The sequence below is a fragment of the Belonocnema kinseyi genome, chromosome 4 (genome assembly GCF_010883055.1).
Source record: "Belonocnema kinseyi isolate 2016_QV_RU_SX_M_011 chromosome 4, B_treatae_v1, whole genome shotgun sequence".
Lineage (NCBI taxonomy): Eukaryota > Metazoa > Arthropoda > Insecta > Hymenoptera > Cynipidae > Belonocnema > Belonocnema kinseyi.
Genome location: NC_046660.1, coordinates 120,176,073 through 120,195,439, shown reverse-complemented (window position 1 = coordinate 120,195,439; position 19,367 = coordinate 120,176,073). Strand labels below are relative to the sequence as shown.

The 19,367-nt window shown below is 36.6% G+C and overlaps 1 protein-coding gene across 1 annotated transcript in view; it reads right to left on the bottom strand.

Annotated features, from left to right (window-relative positions):
• Positions 1-4,339: 4,339 nt before the first annotated feature.
• The window catches only part of LOC117171421 (homeobox protein SIX3-like), a 67,851-nt gene continuing 52,823 nt past the window's right edge, over positions 4,340-19,367 (bottom strand). The window contains exons 2-3 of the mRNA XM_033358734.1: positions 8,689-9,087; positions 4,340-6,103 (exon numbers count right to left, since the gene is read on the bottom strand). Coding sequence (XP_033214625.1) covers positions 5,740-6,103; positions 8,689-9,087 — 763 coding nt within the window. The 3' untranslated portion in view covers positions 4,340-5,739. The remainder of the gene's footprint in view (positions 6,104-8,688; positions 9,088-19,367) is intronic.

Here is a 19,367-nt window from a genome sequence, read left to right as displayed (position 1 = left end):
AATTTCACATTTTTGTCCCATTTTCTAACAAAGGACCCCTGAGGAAAGGGGTGGTCTGGCCAAGCTCGCAGGTACTGCCCTGAGAGTAGGTCACAGGGCAGCTAGGGCAGGCTACCCTGCCCAGGGTAAGAGCGTGCCGACCACTGCTTTAAACCAGTGGTCGGCAAACTTTTTGCTTAATTTTCAGGTATGATCAGGCTCCATCCGACTTAAGTTTTTCTACTGCTTTTTGGTCTATCCATATTCCTCAGTGTGAGTGAGCTTACTGCAGCAAGGGTCATTTGTCCACAGGCATGTCAAAGTACGGAAATTTTAAAATTTTTAATTTTTCAACTAGCGATTTGAAAATAGCATTATGAGCATCTACGAATTTTTCCAATTCCAGTGATATATTACTTGCCTAGAAAAGTTAAAAATTTGAAGGAGTTTAATGTCAAGAAACATCAGCTTTACACTCAACCTGAAAATTAAGCAAAAAGTTTGCCGACCACTGTTCTATGAGTAGACTCTTCAGGCTTGGTACCCCGCTGTGTCCTCACACCCACACTACCATGCAATTTTTCTGCCAGGAGTTTTTGTTATTAATTAATATGTTTCGAGATTGTCATTCCTAATTTTTATACTATTGTACTTGTTGAAATTTTCCAAGTAATCAAATCCAAAATATAGCTCTCTACTACGTATATTACGAGAGATCGAATAGTTATGTTTAAATGCATTTTACGTTAATTGTTATCAATATATTTTAATTTTTTTCACATATGTATAGTCAAAATATGAAAGCATCTGCATTATTTTTGTCGAATTTTTTAAATCGTTCGTTTCAAAGATATCATCATCGGAAGTCAAGCAAGGAGAGAGTGACGCGAAAAAACCACGGTTTACGTCCTTTCGCGAAGGATATTTACCGAACCAATTTTTGTACATAAACAAATGTGGACTTGTATAAAGGGAAATAAAGTAAGTTTTATTATGGGATAAGCTGTATTTTTATCCGATTTTTTTCTTACGCGTAAATTACAAAAATGTGCAGCTGTTTTGGAGCGGCCTTCCTATCGTGAACGGATAGTAGGTCTCTACAGGTATCTATTGGAGCTCAAGGTCCAAATGACACCAACTTTCATTTGAGCCGCAACATGAGTGAACCTCCAGTTTTTTCTGTGATCTGTCTGAAACGTGAAGCTAGTCGTCAGACGATGTTTCCCAGATGAGAGAGTAAGTCTGGTTTTCCAAAGGGGCATGAATCTCTCTATGCACCTCGCGATGTGTGGGTGAACCTTTAAATCTTCCAACAGGCAGGTGATAAGTCTATGGGAGGTTGAATCGAAAGCTTTCCGGTAGTGAATCCAGGCCACTGATAGAAGCGTTGATAGGATGCTGCGCCTATGCAGACATATCTATCGATGAGAAGGTTCTACCGACATCCTGCTACGCCTTTCTCTGAGCCGCTTTGTTCATACATCTCATGCCACACAGGTCTGGTTGTCTGCGCATTCATATCATTTAGGACAGCTGTGAATATATTATACGGCGATTTCATACAAGTTATTGGCCTGTAATTCTTTGTTTCAGATAAGTTACACATCCTCGGGGCACTGTGCGTCGTTCGACCAACCACTCCAGAATAGGCTCTTCCGACTTTAGATGTGAGGCGAAAATTTGGGCCAGATGCTGGTGGATTAAAGGAAAGTTCTTCCACCAGAAGGGTGTTATGATGGCACTACACAGCTTCTTGAATCTATTTATATTCTTTGAGTTGTCTTTCAGTGGATGCTGGTCTTCACAGACTTCTCTCCAAATTGCCTCGACCACTTCTAGATTGGGTGGGTGGTCGACAGTAACTGGATGGTCATGAAAGGGTCGAGACGAATAAGAGAAAAACTATTGATTTTCTCTGACTCACATCTCTCCGCTCTGGACTTCTCCTAGCGCCAGACAGTATCCGTATTCTGTGAACAATATGCTGCCTGATAGTCAGCAGCTTTGGTTTGTTGAGTATGTGACGACGGATCCACAGTTCGCGCGCGAACTGTCGGACCCTGGTATTGGGATTTGGCCTGTCCATCGCATTGACTCTATTTTTTTTGTCTCCCCCAACTCTGAGGTAGTTGGCATTGTTGTCCGACCCATTGTCCGGAGCCCTGCGCCTTAAATTACTTTGAACCGCACTTACTAAAACTATGTTTGGCGTTGTCATTGTTGTTCCCATGAGCAGATAAGCTGCATACTCTGAGAGGTCGCCCGATATCTCAGAATTACCGTTCGAGACACCTCGCCCAGGTGCCATTCAGCTTTCGACAAGGTTGTGAAACCTTTGCTTGGAGCTTTTTCATAGGCCTGTTGATTCCTATGACAAATATCTAGGTTTGCGGCTTAACTCAAAAAAAAATATTAGCGTAATAAGTTAATTGTAAAAAAACGTTGTGCTTTTCAAACTGAAAAATGTAAAAAAACAAGTAAAAAATTTTGGGCACATTTAAGAAGAGTCAAGTTAGAGCATTATTTTTTATAAAAAAGAAAATGGGAAAAATCATAAATATAAAAAAAAATTGTCCGAAAATGTCGCGATTACCACGAAAAGAAAACAGACACATTTTCCCTGGATATTGTAAATAATTACAGAGTTGTTGCGTTGTAGTTTGGAGTTCGAATCGCTTTAACATCTTCAGTGGAACTGAAAATAGTAAAGTTTCACACGTTTGTAATTTTAAGCAACAAGTTTAACTGTTCTCAAATTTGTTAATTTCAATTTGTTCTAAAATTTTTTCCATTGCCTCTTGTATAAAAAATAATGCTACAAGGTTGACTCTTTTTAAATGTGCCCAAAATTGATGCCAGAAAGTTTAGTTATTTATGCTTTCTATTCTGTTTTGAAAAATCAAACTTTATTGAGACTTTAGTTTACTTTTTGCAAAGGTTCACGTACTTAAATTGTATAACAAGTATTATCAGTTAATGTTTTAGAAAGGAGATCAAAATTGGTAAGGATTACTATCGGCGAGAAAATGATAGGCACCTCCCTTTGAAGCGTAACAAATCAGCACAAAAAAATGGTAGCGCAATAAAAAAAAGTAATATGAAAGCTAAAAGTGTTCCACGTAAATGAGCTTAAAAGGACGTTTATGAAAAAATTGGTTGTGCTTTGCAGACTGTACATTGAAGGGTACATTTAAGAACAGTCAAGTTTAGAGCATTATTTCTTATACAAGGGACAATGGGAAATCTTTGAAAAACTTCATGATTATGAAGAAAACTGTTGTGAACCAATTGTACTTGAGAAATTTAAGAAATAATGCAAATTGTTGCTTAAAAGTGCAAAAATGTACAACAATAGAACTGAAGATAACCTCAGTTCTATTGAAGATATTTAAGCGATTCAAACTGCCAGAAAGCAGGGGGGCTCTTTTTTAATGCCGACCGCTCGTGCCTTTCTTTAACCCGTGACCAGGTGCCATCCAAGGATTTAAAACTACGGGTCGAAGAAAGGCACGAGCAGTCAGCAGTAAAAAATGGACCTCCCTCCCCCACCCTGCATTCTGGCACTTGTTCTTCAACAACAAAAATGTCAAAAATATCGCGATTAAAAAAAAAGACTCACATCCTTCCAGGTGATTGAAAATAATTGTAGAGCCTATCCGTTACAGTTTGCAGTTTGAATCGCCTTAATATCTTTATTAGAACTGAAGATAATATAGTTGTACATTTTTGTATTTTTAAGCAACAATTTTTATTATTTCTAAAATTTCTCAACTGCAATTGGTTCATAACAGTTTTCCTCATGCTCATGAATTTTTTTAAATTTTTCCCATTTCCCTTTGTATAAGAAATAATGCTCTAAATTTGACATCTTAAATATCAATTCCGTAATCATTTCCTAATGCGTGCACTGAATATCTAACTCTTTAAATCTTATTTTTTTCTGTGAATAGCAGCAGGGTTGCTACAGACGATTTAGATCCTCCCTAAAACTATGATTTTAAACACCTACCTCGACATTTATCTCTTTCATCTTGTATCTTCCATATACTCCTTATCTATTTCTTTGAGATCAACCAAAAGGTTGCAAAAAGGTAACTATGAGGGTGGGAGGATTGTATAAGGATATTATTCTATAATTTACACTAAAAATTGATTAAAAATTCAAACTATATAAGCGTGAAACAGTTCAGGGTAAGGTTGTCATTAAATGCATAGATGTATGTGTTTCAATAAACAAATAAGATGCTACAAACTCATTATGTTATAATAATCTGTTCATATATTTTCGCGAGAATTTATTTACAGGCGCAATAATAATTATAATATTAATATAATAATGCTTCCTTTTTGTATATATTTATATATGTATAATTTCATCTTAGTCACAGTTGCATGAGTATCTATGTATAATATTTATATATGTTCATATTTATAGAATTGATTATACTAGAATTTTGCTAGGTGTCTATCTACAATTAAAGAGGATGATGCAAATCGTTTAGGATTTATTTCGTTACATCATTTTTAACGATATTGCTGATACAGCTTTTTGATGCATAACGAAATTTACCTCGCGTTACCCACATATTAGTAAAGTTTTCGAAACTTTGACAAAATAAGTTCAAAAATTAGGCAAAATGCCAAGTCTAATTGATCTAAGAGAAGTGTAATTTAATTAATTTATGCGTAGGATGCGGTACTTTAAGTTTTGGTGAGACTTTATAAGAAAATAAATTTGTTTAGTGATAAGGAATAAATATGTGCGTTTCAATTTTGCATATAACTCGGCTTTTATGAATCATCTTAGACATAATCTTTAATGTATCACAAAAAAATATAGCCTTCCATTATTCATTGTCAGTGGTACCAGAAATTCTTTCTCTACAATTTTGACATATCATGAAAGGCCTTGCCAATAATTATTTCTTCAATTCTGCATTAGAATAAACAAACAGCAAGGTTAGAAAAAGCAACTCGTTTATACATATAATGGAACAAATTTATAGATAAACATAATGCAAAGTTATTATACACATTTAGTGGAAATTGCTAAAAATGTTAACAGCATGGGCACACATGAAGGCGTAATGGAACAGTCAGTTTAAATGAAAATTATTTGACCTTTGCGGACAGATGAAAGCTAAAATTAATTAATTACTTGAGTTAAAAATTGAACTGTATGCTAGATACATTTGCTTAAAGCTTATGTTATGGAAGTGGTTAATTTCGAATAGTTACAATAGTAACTTACACTGAAGGTGTAAAGAATATTTATTTTTATAAGCATAGAATTTTTTACTCGATTTATTGATTACCTAGCGCTCTATCGTCAACTTAATTAGGCCAAAAATATAAAAATCCTATTTCATCGAAACACAAACGTTAAGAACATTCATACTTTCTACGAAAATGGTATAATATTACATCTTCTAATCAGATATTCTCTTATTTATGTCAATATGAACGAGGTTACTGTAGACGATTCACATCCTCTCTAAGACTATGCTTTTATATACACGGCAACATCTTTTCAGTCTACTTGACAGTAGATCCTCAACTTCCAGGGCAGAAGACATCATCGAAATATTATACTATCTTGGGTAGTGCGTTTAGATATTCTCTTTATGTACAGTCGCAGCCCCCAATATTGCGAGTTCACAGCACTTCAAAGCATTTCTTGAAATCGATTCTCTCGTCCTTGTCCGAGTTCATAGATCCAATCTCACCTTTCGCATCATCGACATCGTTCGACCTTTCGTATCACGCTGGCGAAAACGGCCTGTGAATTTGTGGGGGCTTTGGATTGATCGGTGGCGTCGCGACTCTTATCAGCCCTTGGCCCTTAGGTGTGTGCTGATTGGAAGGCGGACTACCACGAGAGGACGGCGTGTGAGGGCTCGGAACTGCTACTCTCAGTGGTCCCGTTACCGACAGATTTGTTGCTACTAGAGGAGGACTATGGGCTTCCGACAAGCTATCCGATAGTCTCGATATTCCCCCATCGGATAAACGCGACGTTTCGGATAACCTCGAAATACTTTCCGGTAATTGATGGAGCGGATGGTGGAGCAAAGTTTCGTGAGGAAGTAACCTTGGTGGAGGTAGGCCAAGAGTGTCCGGTAATCTGAAACATTAAATTATGGCCTGTTAATATTACTTTTAGTTTCCTATGTGCTATCTTTGTGAAAAAGTACGAGATAAATTAGGACAGTACTAATCTAATACTAAGATTCCTTCAAGAACTTTCGATTATAAGAACAATATGTCTGCAAATTTTGTGAAGTGCGTGCAATTTAATTAAACGAATTTTTTGAAACGGTCAATAAATGAGGGCCGGGCTGCAATATAATAGGATATAATATACGAAAATTAATTGTCGTACTTCGCCAGACTTTGGGAAAACATACTTTCCAGCGAAAGATATATCACCTTACTGCAGCCGGATGCCAAATATATCTAACAAGACAAACACAAGTACACAATAAATTTCGTTTTTAAACTCAAACTCCACATGAACTCGCGAAGTGCAATAACACGACATACACACACCACGGGAGGTTCATATCTTGGCCGCGTGTAGCGCTATATCACTGGTTGAATCTATCATTTGGTGACACTGGTATACTTTAGTAACTGTTTTAGTTGAGTCAGTTATTAGTTTATCCAGTCAAAATCGAAAAATAACTGGTTCACCAGTTGTAACTCAAAATACTGAGATCAGTGGCCCAGTACTGGTCAGTTTACCACTACAGACAAACGGCAATTTTCCCAGTATTGTCTGAAATTTGGTCGCATGATCGGAGTAGTATTATGCAGACAGTATATATATTTAAAAAATTAAATACGCAAGTATTTTTTTCTGTTTTGTTTTTTAATTCTAAGTAAAATGGACTAGAACACAAGAAAGCAAAACAAAATACTACTATTTTAAAACAATTGTTATTACAGAAATTTCCAAGTTTCGCCGTCAAAAAAGTTAAATTCTCGGATAAAATTAAATTTCATGTCATTGTACAAAGTTATAAAATGGGCTTCCTAAAACCACCCTAACGTGAAAAAATAAAAAATTACCAGTTGTGTTTTCCCCGTTTACTCACAAACAACAGCAGTTTTGTCAAAATTCTCAGAAAAATTCTCGTGGTCGAAAAAATGACTTAGCATGCATAAAACTTACAGAATATCTTCTTTGTGTAAGTAGACATTTAGGAAAACTTTTTTTTTAATGAAAAGTTTCTGACTAAAGAAAAAATGTATTCTGTAGGTTTCATGTATGCTAAATCAATTTTGGAGCCATAATAATTTCGTTCGAAAAATTAAATTTTGTCCAGCAAAATAGTTGAGCACGCATAAAACTTGCAACAATTCATTATCGTTTTTGAGTACCGAAGGTGAGGATATTGACAAAATCGACTTTGCATACTTTCAGAAAAAATATTCGCCAGGAATCTGTTCTTTTTTGGAAAATAGCCCTAATTTTTCAAATACTCATGACATCACGAAAATTATTTTATTCTTAAACTGGTAAAATCCGTGTAGTGTTATTTTCTTTCAAAAACTATATATTTAAGAGGTGAATATGTGTATGTGATATTAGATTGCACTGTTCTTATGATTTGAAACGGATTCGGTTACTGGCTTTGTAGTACGCTTTACAAGCCAGTAATGTCCCTCATTATTAAAATTCAACGTTTGCTTAAAATTGAAAATTGATTGTTCACACAGCGTAATAATCAGCTTAAGGAGCATCATTGCCACCATCTCACAAAATATATAATTCTTTTATAGTCAACCAAAAAAAAAACGAAAGATTAAGTTTACATCGAGTTCAATTTTTTCGAAAAGGGGCCATCCATAAATCTCGTGACGATGGATGGGAACGGGTGGCATTTTGAAGGACCGTCACGATTTGCCACGCAAGAAAAAATATTTTTTACCTCCCAAAAAGATGTTGACTATTTTTAGCCCCACAAGATTTGTAGACGACCCCAAAGTGGCAATAGTTACCACGTCAGCGCTTTCTACCATCGTTTTAGTTAATTAAACTGGAGTAAAATTGCGATTCCATGGGTTTCAGTTGCTTTTTATTAAAGTGGTGTAAAATGAGTTGTAGTTCATTCAAAATACTTTAAACCATTTCAGAGAAGATTTATAAGCAAGTACAATGATTTCTTTATGTCACTTAGATACCGAGTCTACGTTCTTCTCCACTTCTCTCACTATTATTTTACTTGGGTAAAACTGACAACATGACGTAATATATGACGTCAGAATTATTCTTATAAATTCAGTGAAACTTTCGCAAAAATACCTTCAATTTCTAAGAGCCCCAAAATGTATGTGTAACAACTTTTATCTTTCGTGTTGTCAATTATTTCTAATCAGTACTGCGCCAACTTTTTTAAAAATCGCTTAAAAGTTCAAATATATAAACAACAATTTACCTAGAAAGTCTCGTTGTATATTTTCTTTATCTTTTTTTATAAGTACTCATAGAACTTATACCTAGAAAAGATTGATAGAATAGGGCTAAGGCTTCAGTAAAAATTTTTCTGTGAAACTTCTTTTTTTCTGTTACTTATAATTTTTGCATGAAGAATCACCACGACAATTGTACCTGCTTCAAAAATATGATATTCGTCGTGGGATATAGAAAAGCAAAGTTGCAGCCTAATCTAAATGGACAGATTTAAATTTGATCGGGTATTTTACCTGGACCCAAGGTCTCCTCGGGGACCAACAGCCTGGAAGGGACTCGTCTCCGCAAGCCTGAAGATTCCACCACCCGCGATACTTGGGTGATTGTGTTGCGGACTGTGCGGTGCAAATCGAAAACCAGACGGCGGAAACTTGAAAGCTGTCGCGTGTCCAAACCGGAAAGACGAGTGCGTTGGATCATAGCGGAAGTTTAGTGTCGGCTGTGGAATCGGCCCTAGGTGGCTCAACTGATGAACCGGCGAGGCCTGATGAATTGTTTGTGGCGAAGAACTTGGAGACGGAGGCGACGTTCCGCCCAGCGAAATATCTGAGTCTTCTGAATCGGACCCTCCTGGACCTGGGCTCATAGCTCTACGAGAACTTCCATTTCCGGGTCCGGATTGTTGCTGCATTCTGGAAATAGAAGAGATAAATTTTTATATAACGTGATACGAAAACTAATGCCTATTTATATATATTTTTAATTTTAATTTATAATATGTAACATACATTTTTACTTTACTTCTGTTTAAAAAATAATTTTTTAAGTAAAAGTTATTGCGGTTAAGTAGACAATGTGGAGTTATAGAAGTGTTCATTCGAATGCAGGGCAAAAAAGAGCGCTGCATGTTAGTAACGGCAAACGTGTGTGATTGATGAGGAGTTTATTCTTCCCAGGTAAAGCGAGGAGTCACGGGACAGTAACGCAGATTTCTAGCGATGAGTTTTAAATGTAGGATTCACTTCATTACGCGCGAGATCTTGTCAAGATAGAAACAAGAAACCCCGCACATCAGTGTCTTCTTACGAGAAAATTACGGAAATGACAAGTAGTCAAGAAACTATCAGCGTGAATCACTTTAAAATTGTAACCATGATAATTCAACTCAGTAAACTTTACAGCTATTTTTTAAAAGTAAATTTATATACCGTGCTTAATTTGCATGTATAATTTATTTTATTTTAATATGTGATTTTCACAAAGTTTTCTGAATTTTACGAAACTCCAATTTATAGATTTGTTCTTGTATAGCCTTAGTACGTTAACGTTGCCAAATTTAATTCTGATATTTCCATGGAAGGAACCCGACTGCAGAGACGGGGACCATTTATCAAATCGATTCTCTTGTTTTGGTGAATCGACGGAACCGCTTACCACATTGAAGACAATACGGATTCAAGACGTTATTGCGGTCCCCTTAAAAAGCCTCCGGCAGATCAATTCCCTTGGTTCGAGACAACGCCTCTCAGAGATCCGGCTGTCTTAGAGAGACTCTCGTATTTTCCTTGCTAATTGAGTCTCGAGTCCGTTGTTACCAGGGTAACACCTCGAGCGCTTTAGTGAGTAGGTAGTCATTCTCTCAGCTTCCACATAACCACGACGATATGGAAGTCTGGCAGCTGTCAATCTATTTTTGTGCGAAAAAAGCTGCGATGAAAAGCAGCTTCGATGAAGAAACGTAATTCGAGGTGAATGGCTCATTCTTGGCCAGGTCTTATTTGGAACACGTTGGACACGGTAATCAAACCCCACCTTACTTTGCTTTCGCGGGACACTCACGAGTTTTAATTATGCCACCGTCTCGCTTTGTCTCGTCCTTTCATAAGAGGCCACACGAGCTGGCTACCCGAATTTCATTATCGTCCTTCGTCTCTTACCGCTCTCCTTCTGATCACGTACCGCACAATTAAACTGTGGAATTTGTATTTATAAATTGCCGGTCACTGGCTCCTATTTCATATCAACCGAATAAAACCGCCGGCGAATAATATTTAGCGGCAATGAATGGTGTTGAAAATAAATGTATCTATATTATAAAAAAATTGTCGCCGTCGCCGATTAAAAAATGTAGGCTTGGTGTGTAAGGGATCATTTGCATACTACACTGTTAAAAATGTTCGGAAATTTACGAAACATTTCGGACGCAAAAGTAACGGAGTTTTCCAAATGTCTGTTACTGAATTCGGGATTGAGATAAAAATTTTGTAAATTTGCCAATTGTACGCAGTTATGGGATCGGATCCCTTTGGCACCATTCGGAAGGACGCCGCCGTTTTCGCCAAAGTCGTAGTGCAAGCAAAGAAGAGTTCACGTACTTTTTTTACCGTTCTTTCTGCATATTAATTCCCCATGTAAGCAACTTTTGAATTCAGAATCTCCGCTGACCCTTCTAGACCAGATATACAACGCAGCTGAATTCAGTAAGGGTAACGTAAAATTCTAAGAATAATATATTTTTTCCATTTATTTACAATTTTAATGCATAAGCAATGTATATGTGTAAAAATTATAATTAACCGGAAAAAATGTATTACTCTTACAATTTTATGTTACCGTTACTGAAAATTACGAAAAAAATGAGATTTTTACGAAACATGTAACTGAAAGGCGATGCTATTAGCGCTACTGAAAATTACGAACCGTTTCGTAATTTTTAACAGTGTACGTTACGCATTTTTCTTTTATTCGTATCGTTGTATCCTTCTTCACTTCACGGGAATTATATTCTCATCTTTATTTAAACATAAGACAAACGTTTAACATAGTTTATGAATGATATGAATGATCAACTTAATAAATTGGCATATGAATCAATTTATTCTCCAGGTTATTGTTATTGTTTATATCTTTTTCAATTTTCAGTTGAATTAATGTAGGTCCTATTTTACTGAACAGAATAAGCTTAATTTTTCCTATGTTATTCTTGGTCATCGGTGCAATAAGCGTGGTAATAAAGCATAAGTGATTTCGATTGCACAAGTAGGCTGAATTCATCCATTCCTGCCACATGTAGTTGGGTGTGCATTACATTTTTGATTGAAAATCCAACTCTAGCGCCCAAATGTATGCGGGAAGAGGTCAATTATACTTACTGTACCATATATGGTGGACCATAATATTCTGAAATATATTTAAATTCTTAATTAACTTAAGTTTATGTAAAATTTGTAATGGAACAGAAAATTAAGAGATAGGATATTATAGTTAACCGTGGCGTTTAACGAAATAAATGCAACCAATAACCAACCAATGGGGTTTGACCCAAGTGGAAGTAAAATATTCAAAACTGTGCTTAAAATGTAAGTTTATGTTGCGCGTATTGTCACAAAATAAATAAGAAAAACTTGTGACTGGCAAAGGAGTAAAATGTAGGAGGTCAGCTATCATTTACCGTAGTTCATTGTCCTATGAAATTAGTATAATGAAAAAATGTATATAACTATGTCAGACAGGGGCTCTGGCGAGCAAGAGTGAAGAGCCTGAATCTGCAGATCGAAGAACAGAGGAAAGAGAGAAAGAACTGACAATGAGCATCGGGGTCGAGTCGCGAGAGGGGCCGTATCGTTTTAACGTCTCTATTAGCGGCTATTAAAAACGAGCTATGGCATGAAAAAAGAGACCGGGGTCTGCTTCGAATCGCGCCCTGTTCACATGCTGCTCCTCGCCCTGGTATCCAGTTACCTTTTGTGAGTCCTTCCAAGGCTCAGATTTTCAAACGATATATACCCTATTGTGTGCATCGGGTATTTAGCATGGCACGGGGTAGGGCCAAGGGGGGGTGGATATGTACCAAGTCTATGGGGCGGACGCCATGCAAGTCTACGGTGTCCCGTAACATACAACCAGATTCTGTTAAAATGATATCATCGTCGAAACTGAGACTCGACGACAGATTCTTTCGAAATGTCCAGCTACATTCGGCGCTTGTACTGTCGTCCAAACAAGAAAAGTCGTAACTACATTTGAGATGAGTCCCCTGCCATCCCAATTTCGGTTACGTTGAAAGGAGACTTATCTACAAAGTGCACACGCATTTTCGAAATGTGTTTCCATGGGCTGTATTCAATGTAGTATCGAAAAAATATTTACCTTTCACAATTCAGGCCATTTGTAATGACCTAAGGCCTTTGTTTTGCCGATTTGTAATTTTAGATATATACTGTCAGACAGACATGTCATTTTGAAAGCGAGTCAGCAGAATATTTTGATAGTAGCATTTTCTACAACCGGAAGCACATGTAGACTCTCCATATACCCGATGTATATTCTTGTTATAATTGCAGCAACTGCTACTCGAACCAGAAACCTCGCTCCATGCTTGAGGTGAATCACTTTAATAAGGGATTTTAAAAAGTGACTCGTCATCCAGTGTGAGTACCGACAGCGAATGCATCCTTGTCAGAGCATCCTTTGCACCTGATACTTTCCCGCCTCTGATAAATTTTTTTTAATTACCTCAACAAAGCCGGCAGCTGTACGAACTGCTTGGCTGCTAAAGAATTTTCGTCATCGATTCGTTCAGCGCCACGCGAATTCTCTTATCGTACCGAGTCTTTAAATAACAGCGACAAAAACTAGCAATTCATCACGGTTATGTAAAAGAGGTTGTTACTTCAAAATTGTAATTAAAATTCTGCAATCGCATGGACTGAGAGTTTCTTAAAATTTTATAACAATAATAACCTTTAAGGTTGGAAAGTTCGAAGGACGGGTTTAGGTTCGATTCAAAATAATTTCACTTGTATTATTAATTTTTACTACGAAGAGGGAAAACAGAGGGGTGTAACATATCGATTACGGAAGAATACACGAGCATTTTAACAATCAATAAGAGGTGTATCAGCTTTCTGTAAATTGGAAACACTGAAGAATCGCGGGAGCAACAAAAGCACTTAAAATCTTCAAACATATCAAGATTCACAAATCTGAAATACAAGTGAGCATCACGTCAACCGATACTCTTTTGTTCATAAGCAAACATTTGTTCCTTCCTCAGGATGTCGGCGTGCGCAGGATGGAAGATCCGACTGTCTACCGACTTGAACAAACCAACCAGTCGAACTCTACCCCACCACTGCTTTTTTATAGACGCCATATTGTACCGGCTTTAAAACCTTATGATGCGAGGCTGGATAAAATGTTGCAAATCATGGACTACCTGTCGGTAGCAGCGTCGGGCGTTGGCCAACGTTTCGTTTAATGCACCGTACTCTTAAGCAATGTGCAGCCGAGACTGCCTCCGTATTTTAAGCTTTACCCTCTAATAGTCTAATGTATCGACGGTATATCCCGGGCGATAATAAACTATGCCGAAAAGAGAATAACTACTCGACACAGGCAGATTCGCTTCTGACGCCGCCTCGTATTTTCCTTTTTATCTTTACGTCTTCCTCTCTTGCATTCGGTAAACAGTTCATGCATGGACTTTGCCAAGGCTACAAATAAGCACGTCATTAATATTCAACATTTTTACTGAACAATACTACGTTTGCTTGAAAAGGTTTCTGCGTTTTGTGTTAGACGCATTAGAAGAAAATTCATATGAAAGTACCTCAAATTCCACTTTTTCTGTTTTTTTAACCGATTGACCTGCTGTTTATTTGTATGAACTACGATTTATCACAATCCTCATTTATCTCAATATCCACATACACAAAAATCGTTTATACGCATCGCCTTTTATCGTAAACCCTACTTTGCCGAATCGATATGTACAGAAATTTCGATTTACCTAAAATAAGGTAAAGTACCCAATTGAGTTGCCGGATCGAATAAGGGCACACACATTCTTTCGGCGCAAGCACATATGAACCCTGACAGGAAAAAAGGAAGAATTCAGAAAATATTTTTTTATTGAATTGAAGCAAATTTCTTCCAGTATTGAATTTCTCAAAATTAATATTCTTAAAAAATTGCGAAAACGACGAGAGCTCATCCCATTCCAGCCAAAAAAATGGATGTACCCTTATTCGATCCGACAGCTTAATTTTTGGTAAGGTAGCAACTCTTGGCACCCCACTCTAGTTTTTACGAAATAATAAGAGAATAGTGATTTGCAGCGATTTTTGCTGTTGATTTATTATAATTGTGCAGATATTTCTACGTACTGACATTTAAAAATTCAACTTGTTTTGAGGTTATTAACACACTAAATACGATTCAATGATAATTTATTTAATAAATAATATGGAGTGTCAATCAATGTTTAATCTGAAACATCGTAGGAAATTCTTGGCACCCCTTGTCAAGATTCGGGTTGCACAATGATTTTATTCTTGGCAACAGAAAACGAGTAAAGCTATGTGCGTTTATTGTTTTGGAAAAGTGAGAATATATATCTGTAATATACTGCAATGTCCATTTCAAGCAAATTCATATTGAATCGGTGAATACGTGATTCCAAAGACCTTGAAGCCCATTCAACGCAAGTGAATGGATTTTTTTCTGGGTAGAAATTTGCAGGTTCAGTATTATCACCGCAAAAGTTTAGACTAAAAAAGTTAAAGAGCAGGACCAAAAACAGCGAAAACAATCTGCAAAAAAATCAAAGATAGACATGTAGGCCATTTTGTTGTTCATATATTAACAATAATGTAAAACAAATGTTTTTTTTTTACTATGAACCTCTTAGTCATACTATTACAATTCAGTTTAATATGCTTTATTAATAATTTCGCTTCATACATGGGGTGCCAAGAATTGGGTCAACACTGACATGAATTCCGTCCATCCTGTCAATAATTACATTTTTACGCTCGAGTGCTGATTTTAATTAATTTTTCAGTTTCTATGAAATAATGGGGTAAATTAAGCACTGAATTTCATTCCCAAATAAGTTTTCACTGTGTATCTTATTATTTAATTTCTTACACAAAACATTTTTAACATTAATATATTTATCAAAGTCTGAAGTTCGTCTTAAGACTTAAGCTACAAATAATTGGGTACCATACCCTAAATTCGGTACAAAAATAATTACGCGAAATTTAGGTGAAAAATTCTAATTTGTGAATGTAAATTTTGCGCCATTCTTGATGACAAATGGCAATTCGGAATAATAAGAATTGGGTCAAACGTTAATTTAGGAAAACAGTTAACAGGGCAGATGGTTATTTGTACAAATGAATTTAAGTAAAGTAAACATTAGGGAGAGTAGAAATTCAGAGTTTCAACAGTTTATTTAACTGAACTTTTGTGTCAGAAAAAAGGTCTTCATAATAAAGACAAAGGGCTAGCCGATTTTAGGAATCCAATCGCAGGTTACCACAGAATGCCTAAGGCCCATTGAGCAGGAGCAAACATTTCCGAACAGGGGCATAGACATTTCGAGTGTTTGCTCTATACTCTAGAGCCTAAGCCCAGAATGAAGTAGTGGACGAAGTCGCTCAAGCCGTAGACTCATAGAGGCTTGTGGGTCCTCGTGGGAAGAATGTCGAAAATTGAATCCTTCCTCAGGAGCCAGACAAGGATGTAAGCGAAGGCTGAGGCGGAAACTAATCCTGTTGTCTCAGACCGTAAATCGCCATGCGATCCGGAAAATTGCTCCTCTCTTCTGCACCCTGCCTTAGAACGAACATGACATCCCTTTAGCGTATATGCAGGAAAATCAGTTGTCCTCGGAATTTTACAAAACGCTTTAAAACATTAGAGGATGAAATACATATCCGACCTCTGGTTAAACTAATGAGACAGGAAATGTGATGAAGATGTGTTTCGGAACTTCGATTTAGAAGCTCTGTAAATATCTTATGGTTGTCAAAACCATTTCATACGCTTCTTTTTGCTTTTGAAAAAGATTAACACTAAATATTTACATTTATGCCTAAATAATATACATAGAGAAGACAGTTAAAATTTGAACTATTCTCAGGACTAATAATGCCAGTCTTTCGAAAATTTTGTTTTGAAAAAACTTTCGATGCTTAATTTCATTTAATAACCCGTTTGAAGAATCCGTTTTTATTTAATCCATCTCCACTGCGCCTTTTTTATTGTATGGGATATAGAAATCTGTCGGTAAATAATTAATATGTAATCAGACTCCGTTTATATGCAAGAGCAAAGGGTCTACTACACTTGAAAAGCGAAGAAGGGCGCAAGCAATAGTCCACGAGAACCCAGGGTGTTTGTCAGCAAACACCATTGAAGGGTCTCTTAACGGATCTCATGTGATGGCTTGTGCGTGGGTTCCTCCTTTTTTCTCGCGACGAAGAAATGACGCGTTATATGGCACCTCTTTACGTCAATGAAAAGACATTGTCATATGGCCTGAATTAATACGACTTTTCATTATTTTGGCATGTTAATGACGGTGCGGTGGTTCTGAAAACCCATTAAATTGAAGTTAGCACCCTTTATTTTTATGTTCTCACCGTTCATGATAGAAGGCATATTAGATTCCTGTGAATTTGGACTCATCCTGGTTTCGTTAATTCTCGTCGTTCTAAAACCCGTGAGCCAGAAAAAATATATTTTTAGAAACATGTCTGTCTGTCGCTCCGTCTGACGGCTCGATAACTTTTAAAAGCATTTTCTAATCAAAATTTACTTTTTCACGTTGTTTTCTCGTCGAAAAGAACAGGTCAAGTTCATTAGCGAAGCTCATACGTTAATACTGTTGGTTTTACCCATGCAAAATAAAAATAGGAAAATTAAAAATTCGGGTTTCCCACGAAATCATGCAAGATACGATAAATAGTCTAGGAGTAACATGATTAGTTTCAGTAAGGCCTACAAAAACGCTTCGTACCATTTTTAAAAGGTGCTTATACGTTAAATTCTAAATTGAATATGTAACAGTGAAGAGCATATATTCTTGACTCTAAAACAGAATTTGTTTCGTTCAACAAAGAGAAAATTGTCGATATGGTCTTACGAATAAGCTGTGTACCAATATTATTGAAGGCGGGAACCTCAATGTCATTCGATTGAGGCACGCGCCTTCGTTGAACGGCACTCTGAGCTTCAAGGACCCTCGAATCGATTCGATTCTCGTAGCGCACTTCGGGTCAAATTAAGTTTCACTGCTGAAATATGTTTCTCTTCTCTTGGCAGTAGGGTACATTTCGTTAGTCGTATTTTCAGAATATGACATATAAGCGATTAGTTAATGCAATAGATGATGACACCATAGTTAAAACCTGTTTCAAAAATGATTTCAGCATTATATCAAGAAATATGAAAATCATTGTTTAGTTGGTTTGTAAAATATGTATACATAAGAATTTTTTTAATGTGATTGTTGCACCAAGATAATGAGAAAGAAACAAGGGAGCAGTGAAAGTGAATCAAGATATGGAAGGATTACGACGATCTCATATTCCTGGTTTGCACTCCCATTCGCTCAATTAACCATGTTCACAGAAAAAACTCACCACCCAAATTATGAGCGACAGCCTGTGAAACCCTTAGCTCGTGTTCACCTTAAGGAAGAACCCAAGAAGAAGGAAGACGGAGAGAAGGCGAGAAGAAGATCAGGGTTCAGTTCGGCGATTCGGGTAACGGCATATCATTTTTCAAAAGGGATCCGTTTGTCTCTCCCGTAATCTTACTGCCTTTCCTTGTCGCCAATTTCCCCCCCCCCCCCCGGTAATTGGCCTTTTTCAGTTGTTTTTCAAGATGGAAAAGATCAGACAACAGGGTGGGTATAATATTTCACATATACCCAGGATCAGATTGGCTGGCCTTAAGCCAGCGCAAATTATCCCTAAGCCTTTTAGTCGTCGTGTCTGATTTGCTGGCTACAAATCCCGGGCAATATTATTTCATTGTGCTTGTAATATTCTCACAACCCCTACAGGGCTTTGCAGGGATTCTAAAGGAAATATACTAACGCATAAAATCTACTCGGAGGTATATATACGTACAGTAACTTTGTAGATTTGCAGCATTATAATTCTCTGAAATCTTAAATTAATGTTTATGTGCATGCCATCTTCTCCTCGTAGCAAAGGGGATAATTTACTAAAATACCTTAACAGAAGCGAATGAACATTCCTCAAAGTCGGCTTTCTCTCATTTTTATTCGGAAAAATTACAAGTACGCCCATCGGGGAATAGTAATTCGGAAAACTGATAAAAATGACGTTAAATGGTAAAATTAAAATAAGGAAATTTTTAACAAAAAAATATTTATATTCGGTTTCTATAAATTTATAAGCCCGCTTTTCATCAGATTTTTATATATCACAACAATATTATAACACAAGAAATTCAAATTAAATGGCGATCAAATCATTTTTCAAATGTTAGGTAGCTTAAAACCCGCCACGGCAGTGTCTCGAGAAAGCACGGCTTTCATCTTTACAAAAAGAAAACAAAATACTTCATTTATGTTAAAGATTGCACGGGAAAAATGGATGTCCAAACTTAACATCTAGATGTTCAAGATTACCATATTTTATATTTAACTATAGGACAGCAATCTAGATCAGTGGTTGGCACGCTCTTGCCCAGGGCAGGGTACCCTGCTCTGGCTGCCCTACGACCTACTTTCAGGGCAGTTCCTGCGAGCTTGGCCAGACCACCCATTAACTCAAGGGTTCTTTGTTAGAAAATGGGAAAAAATGTGAGATTAAAGAATTCGTAATTTTGCAATCAGTCACTTAAAAGTAATATATTTGGAATTTACGTATTGTTCCGATTCCAAACACATGTAATTTGTTTATCAAGTAAAATTAAAATCCAATTAAGCTATTACAGGGATCAGAATAAGAACTCTTAATTCAAGAACATAACGCTAATTTTTAGCTAGGTGTTAATGGTGCAAGTAGATCAACCCTCCAAACCATGAAGGCAGAAGAATCTACACAATATCGATCAAGTTAAGAATCTTCAATAACAGAAAATGCTTAACGTCTTCATAAGACTAGATGGACAATAATATTTTTAAATTAAAATTAAAATTATTTCT